The sequence below is a fragment of the Taudactylus pleione genome, unplaced genomic scaffold, assembly GCF_031769625.1.
Source record: "Taudactylus pleione unplaced genomic scaffold, aTauple2 ptg000061l, whole genome shotgun sequence".
Lineage (NCBI taxonomy): Eukaryota > Metazoa > Chordata > Amphibia > Anura > Myobatrachidae > Taudactylus > Taudactylus pleione.
The window spans coordinates 11121204-11142157 of NW_028284463.1; the positions used below are offsets into that span (position 1 = coordinate 11121204).

Sequence of the window (20954 nt, forward strand, 5' to 3'; positions counted from 1 at the left end):
CCAGGAGAGCACCCAGAGATTTGAGAGCTTTGTTAGAGGGGGGATCCAGTGTATCACCTACCATGGGAGTACCCGATCTGGCTAGGAGACATTATGGTGTCAACCCAATTAGGAGAGATGTTCTCGCCCCCACGGGTAGGTGCTGCTGTTACTATGCCACACTTATGGTACCTCCAGACTAGCTCATTTCTGTTCGCAGCCCCATAGGCTTCAAGCAAAAATGTGCGAGCCCGGGGTGAGATCGAGTCACTGACCCCTATCAATGTGAAGCCCCCGCCGGTGGGGTTAGCAGAAAGAAATTCAGTTGCCCAAAGGCCACCGATCAGGAGGAGAGAAGCACAGAAAACTGTAGCTGCTACAGGTAGCAGGCGAGTGTCAGCTCTTGTGACAAGTGAGCACAGAGTCACCCATTAGGACTGAGCAGAGGAGGGATGATAAAGGAAGACTGTGACATGGAAATGAATGTAATTGCTGGATCTATGTGACATTCACAGACACTGTGGACAGACACCATGTTCATCTAGAGACTGCAAAGTATAAATAAACCTATAGCCATTCATTCTTTTTTCCAGCAGCCTAAACCATCTGGCCTGACGAGTCACAATGGGATGACAATGCTGATGTTATCAATAGGACAGAAACGTAAAAGGTATCCAGAAAAGATGGCGACTACAGGTGCGGGGCCTGTCTATGGACACATTCGCCTTTATATAGCATGTCTCATGTGTTACGTGGAGCTGGCGGCACACGAGGGGTTAAAGCACTGGTAATGGCAATGCTCAGGCAGCAGGGGAAAGCTTTAAGCTGTATGCAAATCGCAGCAGTGACAGTCACTTCCTTGTTGTCACCTGTGGCCCCGCCTCCTCCACAGGTAACCAGGCCAGTCCCCACACCTGGGCGTCCAGACATGCCAAGCCCACACCCAGCAATAGTGCAGGAAGCAGGAAGAGCCAGGCTGCAGAGAACGGACCTGTGCAAAGGTATTACTCATTACTTTTATTATTATATTTATATATTCTTATATATATAGCCAGACCGTAAGCTATATGTATTGCCTGTCATACACCCCGTTTCTCTTCCATGCTATATAAGTCTATTCCATGTACCTTTATGGATCTGACTATGAATACAGTGATTACGTCCCTATCTGCTTCCTACATGTAGTATAATCACTCCCACCCTGTATATTATTATGAATGACACATCCCCCGTGCACAGTGCAGACAGCCGTTATATACGTACATAGCTGAATCTCCTCTGTCCATGATCTTTAGCTGCAGTCCCAGCTCTTAACAAATGATTCCTGGAAACCGGTAACATCAATGAAGCATGAAGCATCCGATCTATACTAAAAGAACCAGTGTCATCACTGAGGCATGAGGCTCTCTATCTGTTCACTAAGAACCAGTGACATCACTGAGGCATGAGGCTTTCTATCTATTCACTAGGAACAGTGACATCAATGAGGCATGAGGCTCTCTATCTATTCACTGAGAACCAGTGACATCACTGAGGCATGAGGCTTTCTATCTATTCACTAGGAACAGTGACATCAATGAGGCATGAGGCTTTCTATCTATTCACTAGGAACTAGTGACATCAATGAGGCATTTAGCAACCTCTCACATGATTAGGAACCAGTAACATCACTGAGACATGAGACTGCCTATCTATTCACTAGTACGCAGTAACATCACTGAGACATGAGACTGCCTATCTATTCACTAGGAACCAGTGACATCAGAGACATGAGACTGCCTATCTATTCACTAGGAATCAGTGACATCACTGAGACATGAGACTGCCTATCTATTCACTAGTACCCAGTAACATCACTGAGACACGAGACTGCCTATTTATTCACTAGGAACCAGTGACATCAGAGACATGAGACTGCCTATCTATTCACTAGGAACCAGTGACATCACTGAGACACGAGACTGCCTATCTATTCACTAGGAACCAGTGACATCAGAGACATGAGACTGCCTATCTATTCACTAGGAACCAGTGACATCACTGAGACACGAGACTGCCTATCTATTCACTAGGAACCAGTGACATCAGAGACATGAGACTGCCTATCTATTCACTAGGAACCAGTGACATCAGAGACATGAGACTGCCTATCTATTCACTAGGAACCAGTGACATCAGAGACATGAGGCTTCCTATCTATTCACTAGGAATCAGTGACATCACTGAGACATGATACTGCCTATCTATTCACTAGTACCCAGTAACATCACTGAGACATGAGACTGCCTATCTATTCACTAGGAAGCAGTGACATCAGAGACATGATACTGTCTATCTATTCACTAGGAACCAGTGACATCACTGAGACATGAGACTGCCTATCTATTCACTAGGAACCAGTGACATCTGAGACATGATACTGCCTATCTATTCAATAGGAACCAGTGACATCACTGAGACATGAGGTTGCCTATCTTTTTAGTAGGAACCAGTGACCTCACTGAGGCATGAGGCTGCCTATCTAATCACTAGGAAACAGTGACATCACTGAGGCATGAGGCTTTGTACTGTATCTATTCAGTAGGAACTGGTAACATCACTGAGGGAGGGATGAGACTACTAATCTATTAATTTTGAACCAACTACATCACTGAGGAATGAGGCTTCCTATCCTCTATCATTTATGCTAGACTGTGCTTTATTCCTTATAAATAAACAGGTCTTTGTAATGAATATTAGTTACTACAAGGGATGAAACATTACATGATGGGGATTGTAGTGCCCCATGGTCCACCAAGACGTGTTGTGCTTAAGTCCTCTACACATAGATATGATTGCGTAGAGGCTGGAGAATTAGAGGCTCGGTGCTCAGGAAATAGTTAGTGGGTGTGAGCACACTGTATGTTTGCTGGTGCCCTGGAGATTGCTTTCAATAAATAACTGAGCACAAAACAAGCAGATTACACTGTACATCAGGGAGTGTTCCAAGCCTGTTACATTTCCGCTCTCCCCACGTATTTGCATAAAGAGACGCATGTTATTCTTATTATAAACATTTATGTGTTTGACGCCTGCATACTCGTACCAATTTATAATGGGGACAAACACAGTAATAATACAAGAGTAGGTTTTAACAGAGAGACGAGTGATAGGAAAGCTCTGCTCACAGGCTAACACAACAAGGGGTAAATTTACTAAGATGGGAGTTCTATTAAGAAGTGACGTTGCCCATAGCAACCAATCAGATTCCAGGTATCTTCTAGAAGGTGCTAGATAAATGAGAATTTATTTGGGAATAGAGGGCCTGATTCAGCAGCGGAGGCAAATGCAAACACAATTGCAACCTCCTATGGATCACAATTGCTAAAATATGCGAATGCCTGCCAACGCACAGCCGACATAAAGACGCCGACTGCTGCCTTCTCATATCCGTCCAATGTCGCTCTTCTGTGTAAACATCGGTACCATCAACACACATCGGGCAGTCACGTAGCATTTATACCAGGTCTGACCAGCCGCAGACACTGCAGAGTCTCCTCACACGCTGAGTGGTCTCATGCTGCGTAGGCAATCGCAGCGGCTAATTTATGCACGCCCATGAAACGGCATTCAGACAGACAGACGCGCTTCCTTTTATTTCACTACATCAATCTATACTAATATAATAAGAATGTTATGTCTGCCTGTTATCTATAGTAATATAATAAAAACGTTGTGACTGTCTGTTCCAAGTTGGCGTAAAAACTTGTGAGCCGATATTCATGACAACTGCATCATTGTGTAGTGGAAACTCCTGGAAATAACCTGCACTTTGTTTCCTCTCCATCCGTCAAGTTAAATCTGAGCAATAACTAAAACAAAATATATTGACATCATCAACGGAAGAGATAGGTGGGGCGGTAAGGGGGGAGAGGTGCTTTGGGCCCGCGGTCACATGAAGAGTAGAGGCTACATAGCAGTCTGTGCACAGGGCACACAGTGACATTGGTGTGAGTGGTGGGTGAATAGGAGAGGTTACATAGCAGTCTGTGCACAGGGCACACAGTGACATTGGTGTGAGTGGTGGGTGAATAGGAGAGGTTACATAGCAGTCTGTGCACAGGGCACACAGTGACTTAGGTGTGAGTGGTGGGTGAATAGGATAGGCTACATAGCAGTCTGTGCACAGGGCACTCAGTGACATTGGTGTGAGTGGTGGGTGAATAGGAGGTTACATAGCAGTCTGTGCATAGGGCACACAGTGACATTGGTGTGAGTGGTGGGTGAATAGGAGAGGTTACATAGCAGTCTGTGCACAGGGCACACAGTGACATTGGTGTGAGTGGTAGGTGAATAGGAGAGGTTACATAGCAGTCTGTGCACAGGGCACACAGTGACATTGGTGTGAGTGGTGGGTGAATAGGACAGGTTACATAGCAGCCTGTGCACAGGGCACACAGTGACATTGGTCTGAGTGGTGGGTGAATAGGAGAGGTTACATAGCAGTCTGTGCACAGGGCACACAGTGACATTGGTGTGAGTGGTGGGTGAATAGGAGAGGCTACATAGCAGTCTGTGCACAGGGCACACAGTGACATTGGTGTGAGTGCTGGGTGAATAGGAGAGGCTACATAGCAGTCTGTGCACAGGGCACACAGTGACATTGGTGTGAGTGGTGGGTGAATAGGAGAGGCTACATAGCAGTCTGTACACAGGGCACACAGTGACATTGGCAGTGGCGTATCTATAACGGGTGCAGGGTGTGCGGGGCACACGGGCCCCCAGGTCCAGGGGGGCCCCACACCGCACACTCTGCACCCATATTATTTAAAAACTCACCTGTCCGTGGTTCAGATTCGGGTGTCAGCACTGAACAGAACACGGGAAAATGGCCGCCGCGACCATTTTTCCGCATGCGCAGTAGACCCCGGGCACACTCAGAGTTTACTACTTCTACGGTAGCAGGCCATCCGCGTCAGTCAGCTGCCGGCCGCCGGGGAGAGAGGAGGGGCCCTGCACGGTGAAAGCATACGGTCCGCCTCCTCTCTTAAAACGCCCCTGGACATTGGTGTGAGTGGTGGGTGAAGGGGCTGCTGCCACCAGTCTGTGTAGCGCCGCTGGTCACATGGGCCACTCCCGCGACAGGGCCCCTATACAAAGCCATACGACTAGAACACCTCAGACAAAAAAACACTGGCAGAAGCGATTTCATAATCGGCCAAGCCACGGGCAGCAGCTAGTATTAGATAACAGCACAGTCCTATCTCCTGGTGTAAATACTCCTATATCATAGGCAAAAGGTACAATTAGCAGCATTCATTTAAGGAAGAATGAATCAGAAACAGTGTTATTTCCTGGAGAAATAATAACTCGTTAGCAGACATACAAAGTAATACATTTTCCTTTCTGATAATGTAACAAATAAGATTCAGGGCAGGGTGTATCAGGTAGGGCACATGCTATGCGACACATCCCAGCCCCTATTGCATGCAAACCAGCTTTATGCTTAATTACTTATCTCCTGGGACAGCGCATCTGATTTAGAGCCGTCCCAGCGGGATACTGACTCCCAGGTTTATGACCTGGGAGCCCTCGGCCAGTGCATGCACAAGCCGCAGGGGGAAAGAAAGGGATTCCTCTCTGGGGACTCAGGCCCTGATTCAGAGGCGCTCGCTATTTGCAAGCGCATGCTCTGAATCAGGGCGTTTTTTTTTTTTTTTTAAACCCGGCCGCTCGCTAAGCTGTGGGCGGCAGCTTAGCGGGTGGCCTGGCGATGGTCGCGATTATCGGGCTTGCGAGGAGACCCTTGTGGTAGGGTCTCATGTCTCGCAAGCCCGAGTGTACTTCCTGCTCTAATAGAGCAGGAAATCCACTACTGACATCACTGGTGATGTCAGTAGGGCCGCCCACAAATGGCAGGCGTTCCTTCGGGAATGCCTCCGTTTGTCCAGCCACCCCCCCTCCCCGCCTACTTAACGGGGCGAGCTGTCGATCAACATCTCACTCACTCCGGGGCTCGCGCGTATGCAATGGCCCACCATAGACCCGCTTGCGAGCGCTATGCACTCGCGAGCGGGTCTGAATCAGGCCCTCATTGCGGTAAGAAGCCTCATTGCTGAACGGGCAAAAGTTCTGGAAAAACTTGCTGCATACAGGCACATTGCAGCCCATAGAATGCTGTGGGGACGGCTGTGCCACGGGCCTGTAGCAGATATCTGTTATATGCTGCTGATCTCTTTTTTAATACATACATGCGGAGTCATAGGTATTGAGGTAAACCTCCAAAAACAGCCGTTTTCAGAGCTTTTACCGCATTTGTACGGATGATTCATCCCGCGCTCAGTATTAAAAGAATTCTAATAACATAGAAACGTAGAATTTGACGGCAGATAAGTACCACTTGGTCCATCTAGTCTGCCCCCTTTTTTTTCTCTCATGGTAATCTCAAAACCTCTTAGATCCTTAAATTAAGAAAAATTCAAAATTATAAAAATAATTAAAAAAAAAGCAGAAGAGATCACTTCAACAAACATATATATATAGCGCCTAATTCAGACGTGCAGGGAGACGCACCTGCGTCGTTATGCTAATGCCACAACTGGTTTCTATAAAACGGAGACGTCCTCTTGCAGCGATTTGCGCATGTGGAAATCCGCTTCGATGTGTCTTTGGATGCGTCATCGATACTTGCAGCAGCCGAATGGCACATGTAATTTCTCTGTCTGAACAATGGCCTCCTATGACGCCTGCGCAGACTTACAGTGCTTGCGGCGGGTTAAGGCTTCCTCAAGGGCTGCGAGCAGCTCCGATGGCTCTCGATGGTCCCAAATAATCCTACAGTTCCCGGAGATGACGTGTGTTGCGAGTGGCATGGGGGCGTCTATATACACTTGCGGGCGCACTTTGCCGTAGCTCGCTAAAACATAGTGGGTGTCCTTACGCGACGCACTGGGAGCACTTCGCTTAAATTTCCGGACCCTTTTTGCCAGCGAGTGGCCGCAACTTGCGAGCGGGTCTGAATGAGCTCCTCTGTCTCCTAACACTTGTTAGTAAATAGACCCCTTAAACTTAAAAATAATCCATGTTACCCATTCCTTGACCTATTGTTTTCCAGCACTAACCAGCAGGGTCGCCAAGAGAGGGGGGCGAGTACTAATTACCTGGACCCGGGCTTGTTGGAGGGGCCCCGGTCCAACTCCGCCTCCCCCCTTTTACCTGTACACTTTGTGGTTATGCCGGTTTTGGTTCTAAATGTAGCATTGAAAACAGAGGGCGACGTGATTGGCCAAAGGGATGGAATCAATCTGCAGCGTTCCAAGGGCTCGATTTACTAGAGCTTATAAAGATAAAAAAGTGCTGATGTTACCCACAGCAACCAATCATATTCTGGGCGGGATGCATCAAGCATGGCATTTTGGAAGAGATGCCGCCCGCCAATGATGGCATGCATATTGGCGTTTGCTAATACATTTGCTTCGGGCGAAACGCGCGTCATCCTAGGCCCGATCAGCTGACCGCCGTCACGTGATCGCCACTGTGCTACACGCTACAGACGCCTTACAGCATACACTTGTTTGCTGCAGATTTCTTCTACAGCTGATCAGGCGGCTAAGGGCAGCACAGACTATCTCCTACTTGCAGGCAACACATGAATGTACAGGTACCTTTCTATCCCCTCTGGTGGTACATTGACTGGTCTGGGGCGCATTTGGGGTTCTGCAATGCTTTGGTAACAGAGCCCATCTAACACCCACGGATCTTTAACATATACCACCACCCTGTTGTTTCTATGGACACTAAACTCCCCACTCTCTCATCACTCGGCTTGCACTTACCCTGAGTGAAAGCAGAAGTGGAGAGTAATCTCAGGTGCCTACTTTCCTTCTTTCAGCCAAAAAACTCCTTTTGCATTATACATAAATGTGTTTATCAGATATATGGTTGATATTTGGAATTTATACCTACCTTTAATGGCAACCAAGTGTTGATCTATGATATTATTTACATCAATGCACAATTTTAAGAAATATTTCTTTTTGACATGCACTGAATATATGTGACCTAATTACTGTTGCACATTATGTTAATTGGATTATATATTGGCTGCAAGGTTCAAATTAGTACCTTTATAGTACTGAATATTAACCCAATTGTATTTTCATGACATTGTGGCATTTCAACTTACTATTCAGAAACAGTTGGGCATATTATGTGGTTTACGTTATAACGTCAGCCCAGAAACTACAATTGTTTATGCTGAATATAAAGGTATTATGTTAATTTGATTATACATTGGCCGCAAGGTTTAATTAGTAGCTTTACAGCACTGAGTATTAACCCAACTGTGTATTATAACATTGAGGTATTTCAGCCTATTATTCAGAAACAGTTGGGCATAATTTGTGGTTTACATCACAGTGTTAGCCCAGTAACTACAGGTGTTCATGCTGAATATATAGGCAGTGTTGGTCATTATTAGCAAGGAACAACTTGCTTATTTGGTTTTATCTGTTTATACGTACCTTGTCTGTATCTGCCAGCCACCTTTATCTCTCTTTATGAGAGATTGATTTATATTTTCGCCCATTAAATTTCCTGCAATAAGAGTATTGTATTCTTCAGACAGGATTTACCATTTTAATCTTAATTATGATATGTTTAATGTTTGTCTTTTGTCTTGTCTTGTAAAATAGTGCTCGTAGCATTAATATTTTAACGAGTGAATCATTAAAATTGTTGTTTTATTAGAACTCATCATATCATTATTTTTCATATAATTATTAAAGAGTGCCGCAGCAAACAGCCTGCCTGTGCAGGGAATATTTTTTCTGTTTTGGAATATTTGACTTTTGGGAGCACCGCCAACCACTTTAATTATGAAAAGAGTTTTTTACTCAAAGGGGCCTATTCATTAAGCGTAAAAATTCAATGGAGATAATTAGCTTTAGAACTCTCATGGAGTTCTAGCTAATTATAGGTGGAATTCATCATTCCACCTCTCCATAAGTATCTATTCCGAAAAGCTGTCATTTTTGCGATGACAGCTTTTCGGGAAATAGATACTTTTCCCTCTCTACACTACCTTATCGCATCTGGAAACAGTGCTGCGCATGCGCTGTTACATCTGTAAAACCAGCGCATGCGCAGCACTGCCTACAGATGCGTTAAGTTTCGTACCCCCCCTCCGCTCACCTTCCCCCCCCCCCCGACTTACCTGTCCGCGCAGCAGCCTCCGGCTCCGTCCTGCTGGTCTGTCATGTGGTTTCCCAGCAGACCACATGACAGATTAGAAAAAAAATATATATTTTTTTTCTTTTTCTAAACTTTCTTGTGCTCTGCTGGGGAGCACACATGACAGACCAGCCTCCGGAGCAGAGCGCCGGAGGGACTCGTCGGGGGACCTGCGCACGCTGATACAAGTAAGTTTCACCTGCTATTCGCCACCTCACAGTGGCGAATAGTAACTGCATCAAATTCCGAAAATTTATAATTTTCGGAATTTGATGAATACCATAATTTCCACATCCCCATACTAATGTACTAATGTACTAATGTATGGGGAGTGTGGAAATGAACGCAGGGGAACTTAGCAAGAGATATCTGTGATATCTCCTGTGTTAAGTCTGTTCATGAATACCAAAATAACGTTATTTAAGGAAAATGTCCTTAAAAACGTTATTTTAGTGTTGATGAATAGGCCCCTAAGTGACTTGCATTTATAGTTGGTAATTTACATTTACATCAACAGTAATTAATAAATCTCTTGTGCAGAATCTTTTTCCCAATTTCCCCTTTTCCCTCATTTTTATACATAATGCCATAGGCGTGAAGATTTAAGCAAAGGGCAGCTCTCCTGATAAGAGATTTCCTTTGAAGTGTGAGGACTTGTGGGTTTATGAGGCGGGAGTTCTTCTGTACCTATGCGGCCATTGGCCAGCGCATGCACGAGCCACGGGGGACCCTGGGAAGGGGGGATCCTTTAGGATTCAGAGATGGACGCTAATTGAAGCCGCAGCTGCAAATTTATATGCAGCAACTGTGCGAGAATATACAACTGTCGGAGCTGCAACCCAAGCAACCGCGTGTATAAAGACGCAGCTCGGTTGATCTCCTGAATAACCAGATGGTCAAGCAGAATGCCTGCAGGAAGAGAGACTCCGGAGACATTTTAACTGTATGCGGGATGGCAGTCGCAGACCCTGAAAACGGTCACAGCACACCTGCGTGAGCTGCCGCTCCCCATAGCCACAAACGGTCCCTGAGTGTCAATGACACTGCGGGAAAATACTCGCAGCGACAGTCGACGGTAATGAAAGTCGACGTATGCGCAGTGTGACTCATGATCGGATCACCGATAATTGCTCAACTGCGTAAACATCTGCTTTGCATCCATCTCTGGATGAGGCCCAATGTCCCCACCGCTCATGTTTAATACACTGAATAAGCATTGGCTTTGTCAGTAAATGAATGAGGCGATTGAGATCGTTATGTCCATAATACTCGCTGAGAGGATTCTCATTCACTAGGACAGTAAGCTGCAGAAACAGATTATGACAGCAAATCCGTCCTACGTTTGTATTGTTTTAACAATAAAGTTTAGTTGTTTCAACAAAATTTATATTTTAGTTTCTTTTGTTTGTTTTAATACAAATTATATCTCTTTATGCGATTATTATGCACCTTTAAAATAAGATTTAAAAACAAACAAACAAAACACCTTTGGTGCACAATGAAGTGTTGCGCTCATACAAATTCCGTCATTTTCTCATATAATAATAATAATTAAAAAAAACGTACGATAGAAACACATTTGTCTTTATCCGTTATTTTGGGGAAATACCTAGTAATTATGTGATTGTAACATTCTGTCTTTGTTTTCATAGAAGAGTGACTGGGTGGAGGAGAACACTACCACCCTTGCCCCAATATGTCAACCGCCAACATTGCGCAGCAGCTGGAAAATCAGTGGAACGATGTCCTGGGCCGTATCGCTACCAAACAGATGTTCCAGTCGGACTGGGATATCGCAGCCGCCGCCATTTTTTTTGCATTCATTGGTGAGATTTAGTAATTTTAATGTTTTGCAGGTTTCATCAGGGCATAATGCAAAGATCAACTTTATTCTTCCGTGTTACAAACTGTGGGCCTGATTCAGCAAGGATCGCAGTAGCAAAGACGCACGCAATCGGTCAATAAATTCGCATTGCTCATGCATCGCCGTGCGTGTACTAGCAATTGCCATGGGAAATGCGTTTGCAGAGGCTACGCAGACCCCGAGCACATTGACAGGAAGTGCCGTTTGTGGGTGGAGACTGGGGGGTGGCTGGGCGAACGCGGGAGTGCCAGTGCTTTGCAACGCTGTTGCAAGGGCATGCATAAATTATCCACTGCAACACCATACGCAGCCTGAGGGCTCAGCATGTTCTGAAGTTAGCAGTCCCTGAGTGAGGTCTGACCTGCCTTAACTGTGCGTATGGGTCCGATGTTACCGATTATTTCGCTATGTTGCCTAAGTACACGGATGTGAGTAAGGGGAAGTGGGTGTCCTTATGGTAAGATGTGATCGCAAACATTTGCATTTCACCGCTAATATTAGCAACTGCGGTGCGTGCGTTCTAGCAGAATAGCGATCCTTGCAGAATCAGACCCTTAACACTCAATGGCTACTAGAGTCAGTGGTACTTTGAAAATAGTCCAGGTCTACTAAAACCTTTACAATATAGCCCCGACATACTTTGCTGCACTTCACAATTGGGAGCAGACGCTTTAATCTGACAAAACGCGTAAAGTGACAATACTTAGGGAGTTGTGTACAATTTCCTTTAATGTCATTACAATGCAGAGATGTGAAGTTGTCGTACACAATTGTACCATAAAGGTGACACAAGTGATGTTATTATGTGTATAAACTAGAGATGATCAGTTCGGTTTTACTCGGTGAAGTTCGGTTTCTGAAAAACAAATCTTATCGGCTATCCGGCTATCACGCTTTTTGGATAGCCAATGAGATAAATCTAAACTTGCGCTAATTTGGCGGAAAGAACCGAATAAAACCGAACCGCTCATCTCTAGTATAAACTACTGTAAATAATCTATCTTATCAAGTTCTGATGTCATCGCTGGTTTATGTTGGAAAATTTGCTGTAAGTTATTTTTGGACAATAGAAGTGACCATAGATTTCTGTGACAGGCATAAAGGCACAAGGCTGCTTGATTACAGAATTCCTAGGTGACTTCTAATATCCCTGTGATTTCAGCAGGGAGTAGCCTATATGGAGGGCGATCCACTGCCCTGTGTCGGCCCCGATCCCAAACGTGGCATCCTGGTGAGATGTCAGTGCCATCGGGATGAGGAAGTAGGGGACCAAGCATAGGGGTCTAGTTACTAAGCAGTGTTAGGAGACAGAGTGAAAAGTGATAAGGTGCCAGCCAATCAGCTCCCAACTGTCATTTTTCAAACACAGCCTGTGAGATGACAGTCGGGAGCTGATTGGCTGGCACCTTATCACTTTTCACTCTGTCTCCTAACACTGCTTAGTACATAGACCCCATAGAGTCCTAAGGATGCTCTGGTGGCTCTCCGGTGGGCTTTGTAGGCTGCAGGGTGCCTGGAAGAGGGGAGTCTGGAATGCAGGTGCCACAGGGGTGCAACGGTGTCATCCCCTAGGTTCTGCGCCCTAGGCTGCGGCACCGCTTGCCCGCCTGCTAGTTACAGCCCTGGGATCTGAGCATTGGAAGTACAATGGCCCAACACTCGTACTTTCACATTTCCCCTTGCCCAGTCCTCTTCCAGACCTGTAGCTCAGCCATCAAATTCAGCTAGATACGGTGATGTGACTGTGGTGAGTAAAGCTGGTGCCTATAGACAGGAATGAGCTGGCATGTAAAGATGGTCATCCCTTTCCAGCTCAAAATGTCACCCCAATTATGGACATCCATTCCCTCCTCACCCACCAGTCTCCTCTTTAACCCTGAATTCTAAATGGGTAGAACGGTTGGGTATGAAATCCCGACACCCATACGGAATATAGATAAGTATTTTTCTAACCCCTACCCTAATCCTCCCTCCCCGATGCCTAACCTAATCTCCCTCTCCCCGCACCCTAAACCTAACACCCTCTCCCCAGTGCCTAAACCTAACCTCCTCCTCCTCCCCGCACCCTAATCCTAACACTCCCTACCAGGAGTGCCTAACCTTAACCCTCCCGTTAATGCATAAACCTAACCCCGCTACCTAACCCTAATCTCCCCCTAACACCACGATACTTACCTTGCTGGAGGTCGGGATACTGGTATTCAGACCACCGCCATCCCCCACGTCGGGAAGCGGACTGCATCCTGGGTAAGGGTTGGAACACGTGGGGTCCAATATGCTCTGCAAACACATATAGATTATGTATTTATAAATGCATTTTCCATACACTTTTGATGCATTGCCCATCGGTCTGTTAAATCTATTCTCCCCCCCCCAGTAAACGCACGAGAAAAAGGTTGTGTCATATTTTTATATTTTAAAAGCTGCTTTAACTCAATGGTGGGATCCAGAGTCTGTTCATTCTAGGGATGAGCAGGCTCGCAAGTCCAGGAATGATGATGTTCGTCCATGTAAGATGACGTTTTGCCTCTTTCTGAGTTCCGTTTTTTTGGAGGGAAAAATCCGAACTCCACGTGCAAACTCGAACCTATCCGAGCCTGCACATCCCTAGTTCATTCTATTATTTTTATGCAGTTTTCAGGCAGTTAAGATTTGTTTCAAAGAGCTTCTGCAGGGGAGAGGCACAAACTTGCCCCTTAAGGGTTTCCCCGTCGCACAAATGTAAAGAAATAAACTCTGCATATATACAGAGGTACATAGCAAAATGTTACTCAAAGTAGGTGTCTATGGAGAGGAGTAGGAGTTTCCATCTGTCACAGACATACTCACATATCCATAAATGTAAGTTTTTATTTTTAGAAAACACCAGATGGCCCTCAGTATGGGGTCAATTTAACTCTGCATTTTAAGAGGACTATTAATTAATCATCTCTGACGTTTCAATGCAGAGACTTTCTCAGAGAGCAGTTTTGGAAGATTCAATTAAAATGTCCAACCTCGTTACTTTGTCAGCATTTTTCCATGGACAGAAATCACAGTGCTGAACGGTTCTGCGCTGTGAAAATAAAAACTTGGCTAATGAAAATGCAGCTACCAATTCCCAAGGAACTGGTGACATCATCAAGCACTTCATGAGGCAGGAGAGGGAGCCATTTTGTAGTATGGGGCCATATTAATGGTAATGTAAACGATCCTTTTAATAGTGACATCTCAGAAGCAACTAACGGGGTAGTAGAGGCAGCCATTTTGTAGTGTAAAAGCCAGATTAGGAGCAGCACGGTTGGTAATGGCGTAACGGTTGTATCACAGCACCGAGGTCTTGGGTCCGATTCCCACCACAGCTCTAACTCCCACAAATCAAACATATACTGGTAGGTCAATTGGCTTCCCACAAAAAGTGACCTTAGTCTGGGGCAGGGACTGATGTGAATGGCCATATATTCTCTGTAAAAGCACTGTGTTTAATATGTGTGCACTATATAGGTAACTATCAATAATTAAATAAATTATATTATATTAATGGTAATGTGGCCTGCCCATTTCCTAGTGACATTTGAGGCACCCAACAAGGCAGTAAGTGTCAGCTTGAAGCTATATGTTAGCTAGTTTTCATTTCATAAAATAAGAATTTCTTGAATAAGATCAGCCATTTTCTATTCTTGTTTACTGTTCCTTTTCACCCACCCCCCTACACGCACTGGAGGCTGCCATGTTGTGAACTTGATAAAGATCCTGAGAATGCGGCCAATCGCTTCACTAGGAACTGCTGACATCACCAATCCATGAGGTGCTTTGATTGGCAGACTGAACACTGTCCCAAGCTACAAAATGGCTGCCCTCAAGGTGCATGGGAGTCATCGGAGTGATGCTAGGTCGCGATGTGCGTCAGTGCACATTGCCAATATTTACTGCTGCCCAAATACACCTATTTTAATGCACAACCCTATGGGGGTGCAAGATAAGAAGAGTAATATTGCACTCACCATGTGCCGCCATTACAAGTGTTCCCGAGCCATTTGGATGTCTCACAGCCCATATAGATCCAAATTGCATTGCCTTTGAGTCCTAACTGTCCCTATGCCACATTATTTCGGCATTTGCACCAGCTTGGCATGCTGTATGTAGATGAACATATTCTGGTTTATGAAGCTACTCACCAAAATGCTATCGGTGCCCTACTGCCAGTACAGGACCAACCTCTTTTATTACTTTCATGGTTTCGGTTATTCTCCTAAAATACTCGGAGCCTAATTCTTAGCTGCGCGCAATTCTGCCTGCGTAGGGATCTCGACATTTTTTAGCAGACTTGGCATGGGCACGCAACTTACAGCAATAGTGGGCGATTCAGAATTCTGTGCCCATCCGTTGGATCTACCCTTGCAACTTATCTGGTGTTACTAAGGGGTATATTTACTAAGCAGTGTTAGGAGAAGTGAAAAGTGTAGAGTGAAAAGTGATAAGGTGCCAGCCAATCAGCTCCTGTCATCTCACAGGCTGTTTGAAAAATGACAGTTGGGAGCTGATTGGCTGGCACCTTATCACTTTTCACTTCTCCTAACACTGCTTAGTAAATAGACTCCTAAGTGTTTGCACCTAAGGTAAGTGTGCTCTGGGCTTGTTGACAGAATTGCTGTAAAGATCTGTCGGCTTTCAGGCGGACAGGGCTGGTGCAAATATGCGCGGATAATGACGGCTACTCTCCCCAATAGGTGGGTGGGGGCGGTGTGATCACCCCCCCCACACCTTGCAGCTAGCTGCACCACGCCCAACTGCGCCACCAACAGGGCAAATAAGGGGCCTATGTATCAAAAAATAGTTGTGGGACACCCCCCCCCCAAACAGGGGCGTTTCTATAGAGGAGGGGGCCTGTGTGCAGTCTCCGACACGGGCCCACTCCTCTCGGTCCGGTGGCCGGCAGCGCAGTTATAGACTCTGGGCACTAGAGTGCCCCCAGAGTCTATAGAGGATGCGTAGGTCACCGGGAAAATGGCTGCGTCGGCCATTTTCCAGTCATTTTACAGCGCCAGCCCCTGCGCCGACGTGGGACTCCGGGGAGGTAAGTAATGCTATGGGGGCAGAGTGTGCGGTGCGGGCCCCCCCTGGGCCGGTGTGCCCCGCACCCATTATAAATACGCCCTTGCCCCCAAAACACCTGTTTTCGGGGGATACCAGCAAATATTAAGTATCAACGTAATGTGCCATGGAGGGACCTTCAATTCTGACAGCAGCCGCCATAAGTTTCTTTGGTGGCTGTGAAGCGGTCAGATTTGCCTTCGCCTTCCGGAACTAGGCCCCGGAATGGCCAAAGCCATCTTTAGATGGCGTTAGCCTGTTGTAACCTATGGGCTACGCCCCACAGACTTTGGCGCATGCGCAGCTGGCCTAAATAGAAAGTGGTTGCGGTTGCGATGGCTTCACTTGTACGGATGGCAGGGACGGCCTCCTGTTAGAGCCTCTGTCCTAGTGACTCAGTAATAATACATTTAGCCAAATAAGGATTCTTTATTATTGGGGGCTGGCTGCAACTAAAAAGATGTAAATGGAGACTCAAAGTACAGGCTGGGGCCTGGATTTTATGCTCGAGGACTCTGCAGCCTCTTATAACGGGATGCAGACGGTCTAAAAGCCGACCCAAGTGTCTAATGACCAGCGTCGAAATCACGACGCCTGTCATTAGACGTATGCCGGGAGCCCGACACCCGTCTTACCGATCGAAGGTAAGCCGGGCGCGGGCAGCCGCAGGGGGGGGGTGTTTAGGTTAGGGGCTCCCAGGGGGGACTGAGGGGTAGGCACCCCCCCGGGATGTCAAGGTTAGGCGAGGGCACAGGTTCTCAAACTCGGTCCTCAGGACCCCAAATAGTGCATGTTTTCCAGGTCTCCTCACAGAATGACAAGTGCAACAATTAGCACCACCTGTGGATCTTTTAAAATGTGTCAGTGAGTAATGAGGACACCTGTGCCCCTGCTGGGTGACCTGGAAAACGTGACCTGTGTGGAGTCCTGAGGACCAAGGTTGAGAACCACTGGGCTAGGGGAAGGGGCGGGTTAGGCACCCCCCGGGAGACTTAGTGTTAGGCTGCGGGGAATGGGGGGTTAGGTTTAGGAACTTAGAGGCTTAGACTCTCGGGGGGGGGGTTAGGAACCCCTAAGGGAGAGTTAGGTTACTAAATAGAGAAAAATACTTACCTGTCAGGATCTCACTGCCGGGCTTCCGCTGTCGACATTTGCGACCGGCGGTAAATCATACTGATCCCCTTATAACACCTCGCTAAACGCACCATGTGAGGTAGATGCTTCATATTAATATATACATAAGAATATCAAATCTTTATCTGTTCTATTTACAAATAACCAGAATGAGGTGCTAAGAGCTTTTCTTTTTATGTTTCCTTTATAACTTTATGGTCCTAAATTAAAGTTAATATGTCAAACCTGCAGCCAAAACCATTCTGATTATCGGGGCTAAAGGAACGGTGTTGAGGGATAAACTACTCTATAACCTCATTGCTCTTCTTAGGTCCTGCAGCCAAGGTCACCACCCGACATTAAATAAATGTTAGACAGCCGTACTTGTACATAGGACATAGTGCTATACAGCAACCACCAGACCGTGATCCCTGAGGACATCTGCCCCTCATGCTATGCTGACCAGTCATGAAAGACTGGATCAGTAATGCATCCTGCCATGGGCATGTTTGGGCAATCTGACCACAGATCTGACTAGCTGATGACAAGGTGACGGGTTATGTCCCAGCATTAACATGACTGCATATAAACCAGTCTGTTATCTCCCTACAGGGCTGATACTGCTGTTGGTTGTCCTGGTTCTCATCCGATGTTTCTGCTGCTGCTGTTGTGACTGCGATTCCCCCGTCAATAAGGTAACACAACGCTCTTCTGCCCACAGCCGAATGGGGACATAGAAAACATGCACATACCTAGGGTGCTAGTGTATTTATTAAAAAAAACAAAACAAAAAAAAACCCAAAACATTTTAAACCATAAAAGATGCTTTAACCAAAAGAATAAAAGCATTTTTTTTTTAAATTCATATAGGGGAGCCACACCAACGGCCGGTGATGTTTGGCAGCATTTGGTGTGACTCCCCATTTGAATTTTGGACCACGCTGCAGCCCCACCTCTGGCTATAACAGGACAGCGAGTTGTTTAGATAGAAAGAAAAAAAGAAAAGAAAAGGTATTTCACCTGCAAAAACATTGCTAATAAAATGGCCCCTTAGAAAGAATAAAAACCTAAACTAACCATCATCACTAAACCTACAACCCAAGTTATTTCGAATAAACAATTGTGAAAGTAATATAAACACGCCTATGGAAAACATGAACATTTTTTCCTAGACACATCGGACGTCCTGTTTCCTGACCGATGCTCAGTGGTCCCGCCCAGTGTTCCCTACACATAACTAAACAATGACACAATGCACCTTAACTGTTATCAAGGTATTTGCCAATAGATTAATTTGTGTCATATTTAGAGGCCTAGTGCTAATCTCTGAAAGATAACAGGAGACACCTAGTAATCTCTGGATTAGAAAAATTAACCTCTTATCAAAAAAGATAGATAACTGTATTAGATCATAAAATAACAAAAGGTACTTCACCGTTTAAAGGACTAGGAAAGGCCTGTAACCTGAAACACAGAGTACTTACTACCTGCGGTAACGGCTTGCTTATACAGCGAGTAAAATAATTATTGAAGACATCAACATTTTTCTCAGTATATATACATGTAATGGGGCTATTGTAATGAAATCTTCACCAAATGTCAGCAACAGCCCATGCAATCCACACACGCAAAGAAATCAAACCATAGATGTCCATATATGAAGTTATGTGTAATAATGTGACATGACACAGGGATAAAGTATTGAACGTGCTTACTGAAGTGTATGTAATACTTCGTACAAAAGCCTTTGTTGGTAATGACAGCTTCAAGGCGCCTCCTGTATGGAGAAACTAGTCGCATGCATTGCTCGGGGGTGATTTTGGCCCATTCTTCCACACAAATCTTGAAGGTTCCGTGCGGCCTCTTCTATTAACTCTGATCTTTAGTTCTTTCCATAGATTTTCAATTGGATTCAAGTCAGGTGATTGGCTGGGCCATTCGGACTTCCATAGATAAAATACCAGGTGGTGTCTGGCCTTAAGCAGTTTACATATAACTTGGTCTCCTATATATGTGATTCAGCAGTCTGAAAGGGGTCCGCTGGGTTATCATTTATTCAGAGCAAAATATTATTATGGGGTCTATTTACTAAGCAGTGTTAGGAGACAGAGTGAAAAGTGATAAGGTACCAGCCAATCAGCTCCTGTCATTTTTCAAACACAGCCTGTGAGATGGCAGTTAGGAGCTGATTGGCTGGTACCTTATCACTTTTCACTCTGTCTCCTAACACTGCTTAGTAAATAGACCCCCTAAGTCATCGGTGGGCGCGCTGACTGCACTGTGATCATTATTTACCAGAAACACTTATTTGAGGTAAAATGTACTGTCTCTTGCTTATTTCCGCAGAAAAAATACACACAGAAAGTGGGAGTTGATAACCTTGCCATGGAGCCGTAGCCCTAACGACCTCTGCTTTTGACGGACAGCTTGAGGAGCCAATGAAATAGAATCTCTCTAGGTCCTCCATTTTCATCAGCCATAACGAAGTCCATTTGATTAAATGAAGAATATTGCTGAGCTACATACATTATTCTTCTCAGCGAGAATAATAGAACTTCTGCAATAGTATTCTGATAGCTGCTCGTTAAGTAGATATAAAATACTTTTTATAATATATTATATTCAAATATTTTCCTGCCTGGCCCTAATTCCAATGTAGACGTCGGCAGTCACAACTGAAGTGCATGTATTTGCAAAACGTGATAATGCTGCTGGATTTCTAGTGATTTGCTTTTCTATTGGTTAAACAAAGCACATTTTAGACAAATGAATAAATCAGTATATTGATAAGGCATCAAATCAATGTTTCTTGAAAAATTACAGAATACTAATGAAATCTTATTCAGCTATTTAAGAATGTATTTAAAAAACAATGCTCTCTTTTTGCAATAAGTGTGAAAAATCTAACATTATTTAATCACAATGTGAAATATCCTAGATTATTCATAACATTTTGTAAATAAACTATGTTTCACCTAAATGGTCTATCGGTTTTTGTCATAGACGTGGAACCTAAATTTAGAGGGTAACTCCTCCCACTATAGCTTCGGTTGGTGTTTCACAAATGAAACATGAATATGGTCTATTACTTACCGGGGGTCCGGTATCTCACCCATCCACTGGGAACGCAGAGGTCTGCTGTGCTTCAACAAAGCTATCCTCGCTCCCGCAGGCAGATCGTCAGTACGCTACCTGTACTTTTAAACCACCGGCGGTCTATAGGCTGGTGGTGCTAAATTTATAGATTTTATTTTTTATTTGCATTTATATTTCAGATTTGGGTGGGGAAAAAAACCCTTAAGTAAACCACTCAACAGGCATTAAATCTGGTGTTATGGAGCTCTATAAAACATACCCGATCTCACTGGAGTTTAGGCTTAACCCAACACGCTGCCTGTATGAATTATAGTGATTGTCATTGGGCGCAAACATCCCAGTGGTTCCAATAGCCAATAAGACACCACAAAGCTGAAATGCTCCAAAACCCCTGCTCCCAAGGTGCTCGTTCAGGAAAACCTATCCAACAAGTTTCCTTCCTGCAGTTGTACCTTTCGGAAATGGAGAGAGTGCCCAAGATGCTCGCTGATTATTAGTAATTTATCTACCATGTGTCATTATTATTTGTAACAGAAAACTGGGACACTCACAAAAAGCCATTCCTTACTTAGGTAGCCCCTATTTAGCTGGTAAGGCACGTATCCACTACACAAGAAAA

The 20954-nt window shown here is 45.1% G+C and overlaps 1 protein-coding gene across 1 annotated transcript; it reads left to right on the plus strand.

Annotated features, from left to right (window-relative positions):
- The first annotated feature begins 889 nt into the window (after positions 1-889).
- On the plus strand, positions 890-20201 carry SMIM22 (small integral membrane protein 22). The gene is made up of 4 exons (XM_088464920.1): positions 890-980; positions 10842-11015; positions 17852-17934; positions 19586-20201. Exons 2-4 carry the CDS (start codon positions 10886-10888, stop codon positions 19634-19636), a joined length of 264 nt encoding a protein of 87 aa, XP_088321046.1. The 5' UTR covers positions 890-980; positions 10842-10885; the 3' UTR covers positions 19637-20201.
- The last annotated feature ends 753 nt before the right edge of the window (positions 20202-20954 follow it).